The 14,267-nt window shown below is 43.3% G+C and overlaps 2 protein-coding genes across 4 annotated transcripts; one reads left to right on the top strand and one right to left on the bottom strand.

Annotated features, from left to right (window-relative positions):
• Positions 740-6,291, top strand: LOC8070486 (probable methyltransferase PMT3). 3 transcript variants are annotated; one of them, XM_021450737.1, is made up of 9 exons: positions 1,287-1,584; positions 1,682-1,794; positions 1,869-2,214; positions 2,300-2,464; positions 2,875-3,057; positions 3,133-3,727; positions 4,105-4,217; positions 4,332-4,552; positions 5,438-6,197. In XM_021450737.1, exons 3-9 carry the CDS (start codon positions 1,966-1,968, stop codon positions 5,760-5,762), a joined length of 1,851 nt encoding a protein of 616 aa, XP_021306412.1. In that variant the 5' UTR covers positions 1,287-1,584; positions 1,682-1,794; positions 1,869-1,965; the 3' UTR covers positions 5,763-6,197. The 3 variants fall into 3 exon arrangements, with proteins under 3 accessions (XP_021306410.1, XP_021306412.1, XP_021306411.1); XM_021450735.1 differs by lacking the exons at positions 1,287-1,584; positions 1,682-1,794 and adding an exon at positions 740-890 and having other exon boundaries at positions 5,438-6,291; XM_021450736.1 differs by having other exon boundaries at positions 1,287-1,794.
• Positions 9,607-13,674, bottom strand: LOC8070485 (pentatricopeptide repeat-containing protein At5g04780). Its single transcript, XM_002464443.2, has 2 exons — positions 10,421-13,674; positions 9,607-9,931 (listed from the first exon to the last, which is right to left on the bottom strand). Exon 1 carries the CDS (start codon positions 13,633-13,635, stop codon positions 10,741-10,743), a length of 2,895 nt encoding a protein of 964 aa, XP_002464488.2. The 5' UTR covers positions 13,636-13,674; the 3' UTR covers positions 9,607-9,931; positions 10,421-10,740.

The raw sequence follows: 14,267 nt of genomic DNA, 5'->3' as shown, positions 1-14,267 counted from the left end.
TGCGTGCACAAGCTGTGGCCAGATCTCAGATCGTACATGCCTGTGTGTGCTGGGGCCAATCTCTTTGAATTCGATTGGTTGGCCGTCCATTCGCATGCCTGCGTTTGTTCGGTCGGTTCTCTCTTGTCGAAGATCCATTTCTGCGCAATTGTTTGCAGTTCTTGTAACAAAATGCTCCCGCTGATTCTTGTAGCAATGGCGTGCGATTTGGTTGATACCAGCATGTCGAAATGGAGACACTAACCGTTTTTAATTTAGAATTGAAAAACGATACAGCGTGAACAGTGGAATCTGAGACTCACGTGACAAGGGCACGGCAGCGACACTGGATGACGCACCGGCAAACAGTAGCGTCACTATTCTACTAGTGGCCCCATTAGACGGACGCCGACAGAGATCTTCGTCCATCCAAAATTCCCAACCAAACGCCGCTAAATCTGATGCTAATCTAAGATTTGGTATGTTCCTCTCCGCATCCGCGGCCAAGTCCTCGCGGTTGGTCTACGCGTTCCCTTCCCTCCCCTTCACGGCAGCACGCTGTAATTCTGCATTGGGTCTACTTTACTTTAACAACCAAGCCGCGAGCAGTGAAAATCTGCTGTGGTCAGTTAATTGTCATATCATTATCGATTAATTAATCCCCGCGTCGTCGTCATCCTGCCACCTTAACTCAACGGAGCCCAGCTTTTACCCAATAGGCCAATACGCACCTCTCTCTCTCTCCCCCCCCCCCCCCCCCCCCTCTGCACATTCGCTCGCTCTACCCCGCAAGTCGAGGCCTTCCGCTGGCTCTCGCTCGCTCCGCGACCGGTTGCCTCTCCGCCCCGCCGCCCCTGCCCTGCGACCGGAGGCGACCGCTCCCCGCGGCGGCGCTGCGACCCGGCGCTACGGTGCGTTGCTCTGTCCCTCCATCCCTCCCCTCCTCTCCACCCGCGCCGCAATGCGGGTCCCCCCGCCTCGGCTCAGGCGGCGGCAGGGCGGCCTTGCTTGCTCGATCTGTTGCCGCCGTTCGCACGGCCCGGCGTGCCCTCGGAGCCGCCGGGGTTCGCCCGAGGGAGCAGCCGCCGTGGATACGAGCGCTCGCTTGCGCGATTTCTGCCCGCTGCCCTACCTGCGCAGCGGTCGCGGCGGTGGTCTATCCCGTGCTGCGATTGCTTTCCAGTCGGTGTTTTTCTCGTTTCTTAGGATTCGTTTGGTTTCGTCTGTTTTGGGAGTAGTCTGCCCCGTTCAAGTGGTTAGTTTGCGATTTTTTATTCTGTTTCTGCTCTCGCGCCGGACCGGACGTATTCCACTCCCATCACGCGTCGCACTGCCACACCCTGCCGCAGTGGTGCCCGTCGCTGTTGCGCATTTGAACCGCGTCAAATTCAAAGCCTTTTATGCGTCTGTTGTGTGTCTGGCTGCCTAATCCAAAAATTGCGTCAAATCCAAATTTTCTTTTCCGTGTATGCTTGGCCGCCTAATCCAAGTTCTTAAAGTTCGGTGCGGGTGAACCGAATTCCAAGCCGGCTTCCTCCAACCAGAGCCCCCGAGATCGGAATCCGCTAGTAAAATAAGCCGCAAAAGGGAGCTTTATTTAAAGAGGTGGTGATCTTTCCTCTTTGTGATCTGTCCCCCAACTTCACTGCTGCTGCTGTTTCTTTTTCACCTTGGGGCACTGAAGGTTGGCTTACTTGGACAGGAAATTCCCCGCTTAATTGCATCTTGTACGAGTCTTGGGGCGTTTGGTGGGAGAATTTAATTCTTCCCAACGATTTCCATCTTGGTTTCAGTTCTGCAGGCTGTGTGTTTGTGGTAGGGTTTCCTGCTTACTGATAGTTGTTGATAGTGATAGGGTTGTTTCTAAGGACTGGTGTTCTTCTTTACAGATCAGTGTGACTGAAAAGGGAGGAATTCAAGTCAGTTCTTTATGAATCCTGAGGCCTGTGCTTAGTAGAGGGAGGGCAAGGCAAGTTGGGATCCGAAATGAGGGGGAGAAATGACTCGGGGCACAGCAAGAGGCCGGTTGTGCTGTGCTGTGTGATGATTGTGTGCCTATGCCTCCTCTTCTTGTATTTCTCGGGCTCCAAAGGACAGGCTGGGACCACTGCATTTGAGTACGGGACCAAATTCTCAAGGTCACTTGGATGGGGCAGTGATGATGGAGACGATGGCTCTGAAGAGTCCATTTTTGGAACTGGGGATGCAGATGATGTCAAGCCCAAGAGCTTTCCTGTAAGTTCCCAACAAGTGATCAGTCCTTTTTTTTTTGTGGATTGTCTGTTCATGATTTTAATTGTTTGTTTTCTTGGGTGTTTAGGTGTGTGATGACCGGCACTCTGAGCTGATCCCCTGCTTGGATAGGAACTTGATATATCAAATGAGGCTGAAGCTGGATTTAAACCTGATGGAGCACTATGAGAGGCATTGCCCTCCACCGGAAAGGCGTTTTAATTGCTTGATTCCTCCACCACATGGCTATAAGGTCACTACAGATCTAACTCTTCTCTCAAAGTGTTCGTTTATTCCAATTAGATCTTGCATGCGATATATCTCACTTGACTTGAGTAGTTGAGTTCATAGTCTGGCCATTTCAAGCTTTCAACCAGTCCTTTTAATGTAATAATTGCAGCAACTGCATCTTGTGTATAGTAGTATGTGCTTCATTCAATCAATAATATAAGCTCTTTTGCAAGTTGACTAAGATGATTTTGTCTTCATTGTCTCAGGGACATGGTTATATGTTTTCCCTGTGCTTTTCTGGTTTATTCATATTTTTTCCTTGTCAATAACACGTGCACTGAGCCACTGACCTTCCAATCTATACTTATCTGAAATTAGTTCTGTCTGATTGGATCCTTGCTGAGCTGTATCAGATCCACAATTTTTTTTCAGGTTCCTATAAAATGGCCAAAAAGTCGTGATGTAGTGTGGAAAGCAAACATTCCACACACTCACCTTGCAAAAGAGAAGTCAGACCAGAATTGGATGGTTGAAGCCGGTGAAAAGATCAAGTTTCCAGGTGGTGGGACCCATTTTCACCATGGAGCTGACAAATATATATCAAATATTGCAAATGTAAGCCTTCTGCCTTGACTCCTTTGCAAGTTGCCCTGAAATTCTTTTATCTGACCCATCTCTACTATTTGGCAGATGCTAAATTTCAAAGATAACAATATAAACAATGAGGGGATGCTTCGTACAGTTCTTGATGTTGGTTGTGGAGTTGCTAGTTTTGGAGGATACCTACTTTCTTCTAATGTGATAGCAATGTCTTTGGCACCAAACGATGTGCATCAGAATCAGATTCAGTTTGCACTTGAAAGAGGGATCCCTGCATATCTTGGTGTTTTGGGAACAAAAAGGCTTCCGTACCCAAGTAGATCATTTGAACTAGCCCATTGTTCACGTTGTAGGATCGACTGGCTTCAAAGAGATGGAATTCTTCTGCTTGAACTAGACAGATTGCTACGACCTGGAGGTTATTTTGCTTACTCCTCTCCTGAAGCATATGCACAGGATGAGGAGGATCTCCGAATCTGGAAAGAAATGAGTGCCCTTGTGGAAAGGATGTGCTGGAAAATTGCAGAGAAAAGAAACCAAACTGTTATTTGGGTGAAACCTCTGAACAATGATTGTTACAAGAGACGAGCACATGGTACAAAGCCACCTCTATGCAAAAGTGGTGATGATCCAGATTCAGTATGGGGAGTGCCAATGGAAGCTTGCATTACTCCATATCCTGAACGTGAGTAATTATCCTGTTCCCACCTAGTTGATACTAAGGGTGTACCCAGCTTTTTCCTGAGAAAAAAAAAAGAACGTACTCGTGACATTTTGCTTCTCTCATTTGTCATGCATGATTTCTGACTTTGGGATGTGAATATAATACTAAATTAGTTTCTTTGTTGATTCATGGTCTTATGTTTTTTTTTTGGTCAAGGCATGATTCCTTTTTTGCAGATAAACAATTCTGGAAACAACTGTATTTTTTTCAATATATACTTTTCATGTTTGTCAGTAATATCTAGCCATAGGGTAGAAATTCTCTCTGCCCCTATTACTTCACTTCCTCTAATCTTGGGATGCAAGAAGAATACTGAATAAGTTATTTTATGTTTTCAGAAATGCACAGAGATGGGGGAACTGGGCTAGCTCCCTGGCCTGCTCGATTAACAACCCCGCCACCCCGTCTTGCTGATTTGTATGTTACTGCAGACACATTTGAAAAGGACACGGTTAGTTGACCTTACAATGTCTTTATGATCATGACATACCATTTACATTCAGAACTTTATTATTTGAGTCTTAAGAACTGCATAAAGATTACTGATGTAATTCTTGCTGTGCAGGAAATGTGGCAGCAAAGAGTTGAAAATTATTGGAGTTTGTTGGGCCCAAAGGTAAAATCAGATGCTATTAGAAACATCATGGACATGAAAGCAAACTTTGGGTCATTTGCTGCTGCACTCAAGGAAAAAGACGTATGGGTGATGAATGTTGTGCCACATGATGGACCAAGCACCCTCAAGATAATCTATGATAGAGGGCTGATAGGCAGCAATCACGACTGGTATGTGTTAAGCACCTATAAATTTATCCATTGTTATTATTGAATTTTCTACAGCTAAGAGATATCAACACGGTACCACTTTGCCATGACTTTTGCCCTTATGTTTTAGTGTAATTAAAAGTGCAAATTAAAACTTTATATTGATGGTGAATGCTGTATCTCAATGCTATATTCTGATCAACCTTTAGGTTACAATTTACAAGATCGGATGAATTTTTATGATGAAACACTGTTGAACTTATTGGCTGTGCCGACCTATGCAACTATAACTTGGGAGTGATTCCTTCAATACTTTGTGAGGAGTGTTTCCTTGTTAGAATTTATCCTTGGTATTTTAGACATAACAAGTACCTTTAGGATGAAGCTCATTAGAACCATTCTGCTACTGTTCTACCCTTGATGCATCTCAAAATACTGGGTGTCTTGTGTTAAAGGAAATCTGTTTTGATTGCTGCAATGGTATTTGGCCTGTAATGCTAACATTGTATGTCTATTGGTCAGTTTCCCATCCAATAAGTCTTATGTTGTGTCTATTCTTTAGCTTCTCAAAAAGTGTTGTGATGTGCCTTGTATGCTGTACTCTTTGTTGTGAAAATTAGCATGAAGTTTAGCAGTGCGATCTTGAGCCTATGGTTGAGGCCTCTAAAGCTCTATAAGAAAGAGGCAGATCCAGAGTTGGGCAACTGAAACTATATTCTTGAGTTACATTTCCTGTTTTTCTGGATTGAGTGAAGGTTTTGTTGCCTTTCCATTGCAAATGTTAATCATTAGGCCCGCATTGTTTTGCAATCAAGGAAGATTGTTATTATTGGCAAGTTTCCATAGAAGCGGGAATATTGTGCTTCCACATTTACAATTTACTCAAATACAATAATGTGTTTGCAGGTGTGAAGCCTTTTCAACCTATCCTCGAACATATGATCTTCTCCACGCATGGGCAGTCTTCTCTGACCTTGATAAAAGAGGTTGCAGTGCCGAAGACCTGCTCCTTGAAATGGATCGTATCCTCAGGCCGACTGGGTTTGCCATCGTGAGGGACAAGAGCACTATCATTGAATTCATCAAGAAATACCTCCACGCACTTCACTGGGAAGCAATAACTGTTGTAGATGCTGAGCCCAACCCAGAATCAGAGGAGAACGAAATGATCTTGATCATCCGGAAGAAGTTGTGGCTACCAGAAGCAGGCTCGCATGTTTCCAGCACGTAATTCTTTTTGTTCGAGTCCCTGTTCCTCTCCCAGCATCTGCTGCTCAGAAGCCGAGAAGTGACGCGCAGCTGCACCATCCAAAATGATTCGACCCATAGCTCCTGAGATAGAGTCCAGTCATTATTTCTAGTCCTACCGCCCACATGAAGATAGATTATTTATGAGGATACGGCAAATATGTAGCAGGCTTGGATTAAAACAAGGCCTTTTTTTTGTCTCTACAGATATGGTATTGGAGTCTGTTCTCTAGTTTGGTTAGGAAATAAACATTCTTTTCGTTTTAATCTTGAGGCTCATTTAGGTGTTTCATGTCTATTTATTTGGTATAGTCTGTAGTAAGTATATTTGGTGTTTACTTGAAAGAACTACTGTACGCACATTTTGGGATATGTGTTTTGCCCTAGAGCCTTAAGGCTGCGGGTCCTCAACTCGAAACTACTCACGTGCAAATCTCAACCGGGAAGCACTTCAATGTAAGCAGGTAAGTTGAGCACATTGGATAAAGGTGTCCTGTGGTTGCATGGATTTATCATTTATGCCATACACATATATGTTGAAGAATTGGGCCTTGTTTAGTTCCCAAAAAATTTTGCAAAAATTTTCAAATTTTTCGTCACGTCAAATCTTTAGACACATGTATGAAGTACTAAATATAGACAAAAATAAAAACTAATTGCACAGTTTGGTCGGAATTGACGAGATAAATCTTTTGAGCCTAGTTAGTCCATGATTGGACAATATTTGTCAAATACAAACAAAAAAGCTACAGTGTCCATTTTGCAAAATATTTTGAAACTAAACAAGGCCTTGGTAGTAATTGTTGTTAATACGTTTTCCCGTGAGAGCATCCGCACCGCTCAAATGTAAGTAGATTCGCCACAGGTTCTGGAAAAGGAGGATATATTCTGTTATTCGCTTGAGCTTATCAGCCGAATCTGTTAGCCATTCAGCATTATTTTTCTTTTATAATAAATCAGTCAACAGTACTTTCTGTCATGGCTTCTCAGACAAACAAAATAGTTTTGACAAAGGCCTTGTTTAGTTCCCAAAATATTTTGCAAAATTTTTAAGATTCTCCGTCACATTAAATCTTTAGAAGCATACATGAAGTATTAAATATAGACGAAAATAAAAACTAATTGCACAGTTTGGTCGAAATTGACGAGACGAATCTTTTGAGTCTAGTTAGTATATGATTGGATAATATTTGTCAAATACAAATGAAAGTGGTACTATTTATATTTTGCAAAATTTTTAGGAACTAAACAAGGCCAAAGTGAGAGAACAGTGACCTAGCAAAGTGAGAGAACAGTGACCTAGCGTACCAAGACTGACGGCAGATGTAGTACAATTGTGTACGTGTACGTGAGGCCAATGCTTATGTAAAAGAAGGCCAATTAGCTGAATAAAAGCAGCTATAAACACGTCTAGACTACTTGCTACCTGTAGAAACTGAAGAGTAGAACTGTCTCGAGTCTCAGTCATGACGGTATCTACACTATGGACGAGCCATAGTTAGTAAGATGCATGTCCATACCTTTCCTTTTTACAGTAAGCCTGACATGATACCTACGGATATAACTATTGATTATAAGATGAGTCATTCATATATTTATATAGTGATTTTTGGTATAGTTCACTTGGTTCCACATGTACATGTCATTACTTGATAGATTCAAATATGTCTCAAAGTAGAAGTCCATCAAAATTGAACTTTTGGTTCTTCGCCAGCCGAATATTGCTTTATTGAGAAGGCCATGTTCTCATCATCGTTCCCATTAAAGCTTGTGTAGAACTTTAACACTTTCTGATTTTTTATGTCTTTTTTTTTGGAAAACAAGACTTCCTGAATTGGCATCAACTAAGGATGCCACGAGACTACAGGAGAATACCTAGACTTGTTCTTGTCACCTATAGCCTATAGGCTATAATGCATTCACTAAAATCATGTGCAGCATTGTCGCGCGCTTACATGTGTTGGGTCAGCCGCATGCGTGAGTGAGTTTATAAAGAGACCACCAGTGTGGCATCAGCCCATTTGAGAGACCCTACCGCGCTTGCGGCAGCCTCTCTCTTTCCTTCTCCCCTCCCGCCACCGCTTTCTTCTCTAACTCCGGCGAACGGCCATGACTCCCACCGTCACGACCTGGCTTGGCCACCTCCACCGCCGCTAGGGCATCAAACCACCCGGGCGCCATCCTCACCGTCTAGCTTGCCTACCTTCCCAGGGGCCCTCCTTTTTCTGAGGTCACTAAAGTTGGGAGAGAGAGGAGAAGCTCGCCGGAGTTGAGAGAGAGGGGGGGGGGGGGAGAAGCTCGTTGGAACCCTAACTCAAAGATCTAGGAGGAGAAACCGCCTACCTCGCTGGCGTTGCCACCACCGGAGGGGCCCGAGGGAGGAGCCTCGTGGGGAGGAGCGCATGGGGAGTGGGCATCATCGCCTGAAGCTTTCCGTAATCTCAGGCGTTTGAGACGTAGGAAATGTGAAAAAAATAAACTAAGTGTAACTGAGAAGAGAAGAATAAACTAAGTGTAACTGAGAAGAGAAGAATAAAGAAAGTTGTTTTGTGTAAAGGCATTTCCCTGCCTTTCTATTCTAAGAGTAATATAGGTGTTTCCTATAATTAACTTGCTAAACTAATAAGTTTAACGAGTTAACAAAAATAAATAGCAACCTCAATTTATTTCCCTTTTCAAAACTTTACTATACTAGATTTCCAACGATTTTGCATTGGGAACTCGAACTATTTCTAACAAACAAGCCTTCTTTAATAGTTTCTTTTTCTTACTGCTTTTTCACCTAATACCTTTTTCTTTCTTAAATTACTCATATGTCCAATTTACTCTGATAAAAACACCGGGGAGCGGATATAGAGTTCCTATCGACTGAGGGAACTTACAAGTTGGAGAGGCGATTTACCAAGTTCTTACTTTTAAGGAGTAATTTTTTACCAAACTGTTGAAAAGATCTTTTTATCTTTTTGCCAAAAAATCTAAATTGGGAGTTCATTTAGGAAACTCCTGGAGTTTTAAGCTTGCAAGTGTACTTGGTTGCTCACTAGCAAGGACAACTGGAAAAAAAAAATAGAGCTGAGGCGCCTAATCCTTTTTTATGGTGTATTGAATGGAGGCCACTTGTGCCGGTTGGTTCAGATGCATCACAGGTAGGTACCAAGTCACGGAGATGATAACCAAAAAGGCAATAGCATCAGCGAAGAGATCACAATTTTTGTCAAGGCACCATCAGGGTGAAGTGCAATTAGGAAATCAAAAGAAAAGGGTAAATCACTTAGTAGTGGGTGTGCTCTGTGCTGCTGCTTTTTGTTTGTAGCAGGGTGACCCTGAATTACTGATCCCTTGTGTAATTACAATGGTGGACTCTGAAATTTCTTGTAGGTAAGGAAGCTTGAGAGATGATAGTATGCTTCGACTAATATTCAATAACCAATTCGAAGTAGCAGATGCATTTCAAGAAACATTTATTACCAACCAGGTGTTACAATGTTACCTAGGCCAATCATGGAGAATGGTCATGCAACATCTGCACTTTGGTGAATATCCAACTGAAAAAGGTATTAATAAAGACTAAGTTCGCTAAAAAGGTTAAGCCCCATTTATCATAAATGGAGTGAAGAGCACCAAGAAAATGTGGTACCAAAAAAAAACTGAAACGGCAAAAAGGCAAAAATGTATTTACATATTAATGCCAATAAATGAGCAAAGAATGTTTCAATGGCACTATGTTCAAACAAATTGCAGAAATCAATTAAGGAGGAACTGAACAAATGGTCGTAACCATTATTTTCAGAAATAGTGCAACCAGTCTGAGGTTGCATATTGTAATATTTATCAGATAATCTCTTTAATAGGAATCTTGTACCAAAAGCGGGTGATCACAATCCAAATTTTACTGAAATTCCAATTAAAATGTGCATGCAAGGTCATAGAACTTAGAGCTTGTTAGAACAACCTATTTATACATTTGTATTACAACAGGGTAACTGGAACCTTCAAATATATATGTGTTGATAATTGACTACAAGTGCATAACTCTAATCAATGAGGCATTGAGCTTGATTTACACCCAAAATATTAGTAAAATTAATTACTTGATAGCTAACATATGAAATAATTTTAATACTTGGCCTCTGATTGGATCTCGTGAGGAACCTGCATTATAAAAATCAATAACTTTTCTTAGAAGCATGAATTGGAAAAGAAAATATTGGCAAGACTGAAGTCGGTACTTAAATTAATAAAAAATGTGTCCCATGAGTTGCTTCACTTAAATCTGTAGGAACTGAAAGAGGTGTATTATCTATATAAGGTGAACATAAACCGTATCTCAAATCCTCTAGAACGGTGACAGAAAGAAACATAGTAGAACAGTACTTATTGCCTGTAATCCTAGTTTATAGAATAATTATAGAGTACAAAAAAAACTGAGGGGAGGTCTTAATATTTCTCCACAAAAAAAAACTTCATTGCAGTTTCTATCTGTAAACGTATCAGTAGTTTTTTTTATCTTCCGTTGTCTCTAATATGAAGGATGCATACTCTATTTTATTTGAAATCAGTGTTTTCTTAGCAAATCAATATACTCAAAACATGCAACAATGAAACTTATAGAACATTAAATAACATGGGAAAGATGTATACCTTGTCCAGTCTTGATTGTTAGATTGTTACTATAGCCTTTGTCTCTTGCAAATTTGCGGAAATATACTGCAAAAATCAGTATTTCACAGTAAAAAGCTCCAGATTCTCACATGAAGCTGGTCATATCTGTTGCCCTGGCTCCCAGGAGAGCAAACTAGATATACACGGAAATGTTGAATGGTTCAAGATGGTGACATTGATTGTTGATACCGGCCATAACTGATAGTGCAAGTGTGCAAATGTCACCAGGCAGATATTGGTGTACCTAAACACAATTTTCATGGCATACACGATCCACAATTTTAGTCAGTTCCCTTCTTTTACCATGCATCTCTGCAGCTGCATGTACCATCCTTAAAATGGTGATAGGTGCAACCATCTGAAACGATTATTTCCCGGTTCATATCCCTTGAGATGAACTTGATGGATGAATGGCACTCCATGCACATTCTAAAATTCTTTGAGATGCGTATCGGTTGGTGATCATATGTGGAGATGAGCCCATAACACACCGCAATCTTCTCTGTGTGGTGGCATGACAGTGGGTCAACTTCTACATTGTAATAGGGGCCAATATCTTCAGTGGAGTACCTAGATTGCTCCATCCTGACAGTTAAATGTTTCCATGTACTCAAAATTGCATCAATTGCAGGATGTGACAAATTTCCAGCCTCAAAAGAGTGCACAGTTGTACCATTGTATAACCAGCTGCATTGTCTATCAACATGTAACCCTTGCTCTGTCATGGCATCCCTCACAGCCTCGCTGGCATCCAACAAGCCTGTGTCTGCATATATATTCGAAAGCACCATGTAGTTTGAAGGATTATGTGGTTCAAGCTCGAAAAGAGCTTTTGCTGCCTTTTCCCCAATCTCTAGATTTGAGTGCAGCTTACAAGCTTTAAGCACAGTAGACCATAGGCATGCATCTGGTTTCAGCGGCATCTTCTGGATAAGTGTCAGTGACTCCGCCAGTAGCCCGGCTGATCCCATGATGTCAACCATGCAAGTATAGTGTTTTAAAGATGGTTTTATGCCATATACATCTTCCATATTGTAGAAATAGCTCTGAGCTTCCTCAAACAGACCTTCTTGCTTACAAGCTGAAAGAAGTAAAATGAAAGTAATGTGGTCTGGTTGAATACCAGACTGTTCCAAATAATTGAACAGATCTATAATATCCATAGGCATCCTATGAAGCAAGTAGCAACTCATCATTGCATTCCATACTGCTATGTCCTTTGGAACCGTGGACTTGAAAACCAACCTGGCATCCTCAATATTACCACATTTGCCATACATATTTATCAAAGCACTTGCAAGAGTAGTTGGGTAACCACCAGGCCAGCATTTTGTGATGTAGCTGTGCAGTTCTCTACCGTATCCCAATGCCATTGTCACACCACACGACATAAGAGCTATGTGTACTGTAACCAAATTGGGATGCAAATTGGACTGGAACATTTCACCGAGCAGCTTCAGTGTTACTTCTGGCATCCTATTATGCTTGTAGGCTGCCATCAGACTGTTCCATGTGACAACATTCTTGTTCCCAATTTTCTGGAAGACATTAGCAGCAGACGTCATGTCACCAATCTTACCATAAAGGTCGACTAGTTTGCTTGAAATATAGATGTTTGATGCCAAACCATTCTTTAAAGCGTAGCAGTGTACTTCCTTCCCGAGACGATCTAACTTGAGGTCTGCCAATAATGAAAGGACACCAGTAATGGTTGTGCCAGTTGGTTGAATTGGGTCACAATTATCAAGAAATGCCCAACCCTTTGATTTTCCGTCACTGGAACGCTGCATGTATCTAAAAGCTTCAAGTGCATCTGTGTAAAGGCCATGTCGATGCAAACCACAAATTAATGCATTCATTGAGACCACATTTGGCTTTAAGCCAACATCAGCCATGCGTGAAAACAGTTCATATGCTTGTTCATTCTGACCCACTTTAGCATATGCAGCAATGAAACTGTTATAGGTGACAATGTCAGGCTCCAATCCATCCTCCTGCATCAAGTCAAAAGCCTCCCAAGCTTTGTCCATGCTCCCCTCTCTGATATATGATTGAACTAACTCATTCCACACATTGACATTCTTCTCCTGAATGGTGGAAAAAACAACTCTCGCATCATCAAATTCTCCACACTCAGAGTACAAGGCAATCAGAGATGCTCCAACATAAACATTGATCTTGATTCCACACCGCAAAACATAAGAATGCAGCTGCTTTCCAATGCCTAGTGCCTGCAAGCCAGCACAAGCAGGGAGAATACTAGCCACAGTCACCGCATCAGGCCTCTCACTCTCACACATCTCCAGAAAAAACTCCAAAGCCTCGTCATACAGTGCATTCTGCACACAACCCGAGATGATGCAGTTCCAAGAATTGACTCCCGGGTCGACACCTCTTTGCCGCATCTCGTCAAACAGATGCAGAGCAGCAACGAGGTCACCACTTCTTGCAAATCCAGACACCAGCGTGTTCCATGAAATCACGTCCGGGCGAACGCCGCTTTCTTGCATCTCTTCAAACAGGTCGAAGGCCTCTTCCAGCTCCCCAGCGTCGGCGTGCGCGCTGATGAGTGCGGTCCACGCCACGACGTCGCGGTCGGGCAGCGACGCGAACGCGGCGCGCGCGGAGGCCACGTCCCCCAGCGCCGCATACATGGCGACGATCGCGTTCCCGACGACGGGGTCCCCCGCTAGCGCAGCCCCGCCCTTGGCGGCGAGCGCGTGCGCGGCGGACGCAAGGCGGGGCGCACCAAGGCCGGCGCAAGCGCGGAGCACCTGCGGGAGGAGGAACCTGTCTGGCGCGGCTCCCGCGGTGCGCATGGACGCAAACGCCTCGCACGCTGCGCCCCAGCGCCGCTCGCGGACGCAGGCGCCGATCTCACGCGCGTAGGAAGCGGCGAGGTCCAGCTCCCGCTCCCGAGGGGGCCGCGCGCGCGCGTGGCGCGGCGACGCATACCCCTGGGGCGCGCCGTTAAGAAGCTGGCAGTGGTACATGTAGGCCGATGGGTTCTGAAGGGCGGTGCAGCGAGGCGAGAAGGCGGTGCGCGGGGGAGGACGCGGCGACGGGGACGGCGGCGGCGACGGCACGGTGGCCATGGTTTTAATGGCGTCAGTTCGGCTGAGCCTGAGCTCAGTGACTTTTTCCTTTTCGGGTAGCGTATCGCACTGTACAAGTGCGTGTGTGGACTGTGGCATGTGGTCTGTAGAGGATACTAGTCGGGCTTCATGGGCTGACAGTCTGAGACTGAGTTTTGCTTAGGCCCAGCTACGCTAAACAGAAACCAATCAAATAAAATACTAGGGCTTCTTGAAAATTTTTGGATTTAGCTACTGTAGTATTTTAGTTTGTATTTGAGAGTGAGGACACTAAATATCAACTTTTCGATATATTCATCAACCCACTTGATTAAGCAAGATTTTGCAAGCTAAGAAATGAATTGATGAACATCCTTGACTTCTCCAACATGAGTTGAATATATGTGACATGACTCTCCTCCAACAAAGCAAAGGTAAAATTGCTTGGCATGTGCATTCATACCTTACCAGCATGACATAGTGCATATAGACATGATCTAGTGCTAGCTACGTCATTCATTTCAAACTAAATAAATTTGAAGTGCATACAGTACCACTATTGCTTCTATGCTTGTTATGATCTACTGGTGGCATATGACTTGTTTATTGGCTTGTGAGCCTAGTGTTTGATCTAGCTAATGAGCAATCAAGTGTTTAACTCAAATTTGTCAAGATAACCATTGAAGAATGTGTGAAGAAGCTTGTCAAAAGTTTAAACCAAGTTAGATTTGAAAGGATCAAGATGCCCAAGA

Source organism: Sorghum bicolor, chromosome 1 (genome assembly GCF_000003195.3).
Source record: "Sorghum bicolor cultivar BTx623 chromosome 1, Sorghum_bicolor_NCBIv3, whole genome shotgun sequence".
In the NCBI taxonomy this organism is placed as follows: Eukaryota; Viridiplantae; Streptophyta; class Magnoliopsida; order Poales; family Poaceae; genus Sorghum; species Sorghum bicolor.
The sequence above is the reverse complement of the archived record's forward strand: the minus strand, read 5'-3'. Positions and strand labels throughout refer to the sequence as shown.

Coding starts and splice junctions, on each gene's coding strand:
- LOC8070485 (XM_002464443.2), bottom strand. CDS start 13,635: ATGCCACAGTCCACACACGCACTTGTACAGTGCGATACGCTACCCGAA.
- LOC8070486 (XM_021450735.1), top strand. CDS start 1,966: ATGAGGGGGAGAAATGACTCGGGGCACAGCAAGAGGCCGGTTGTGCTG. Junction 2,215..2,299: donor TCAAGCCCAAGAGCTTTCCT/GTAAGTTCCCAA, acceptor TTGGGTGTTTAG/GTGTGTGATGACCGGCACTC. Junction 2,465..2,874: donor CTCCACCACATGGCTATAAG/GTCACTACAGAT, acceptor ATTTTTTTTCAG/GTTCCTATAAAATGGCCAAA.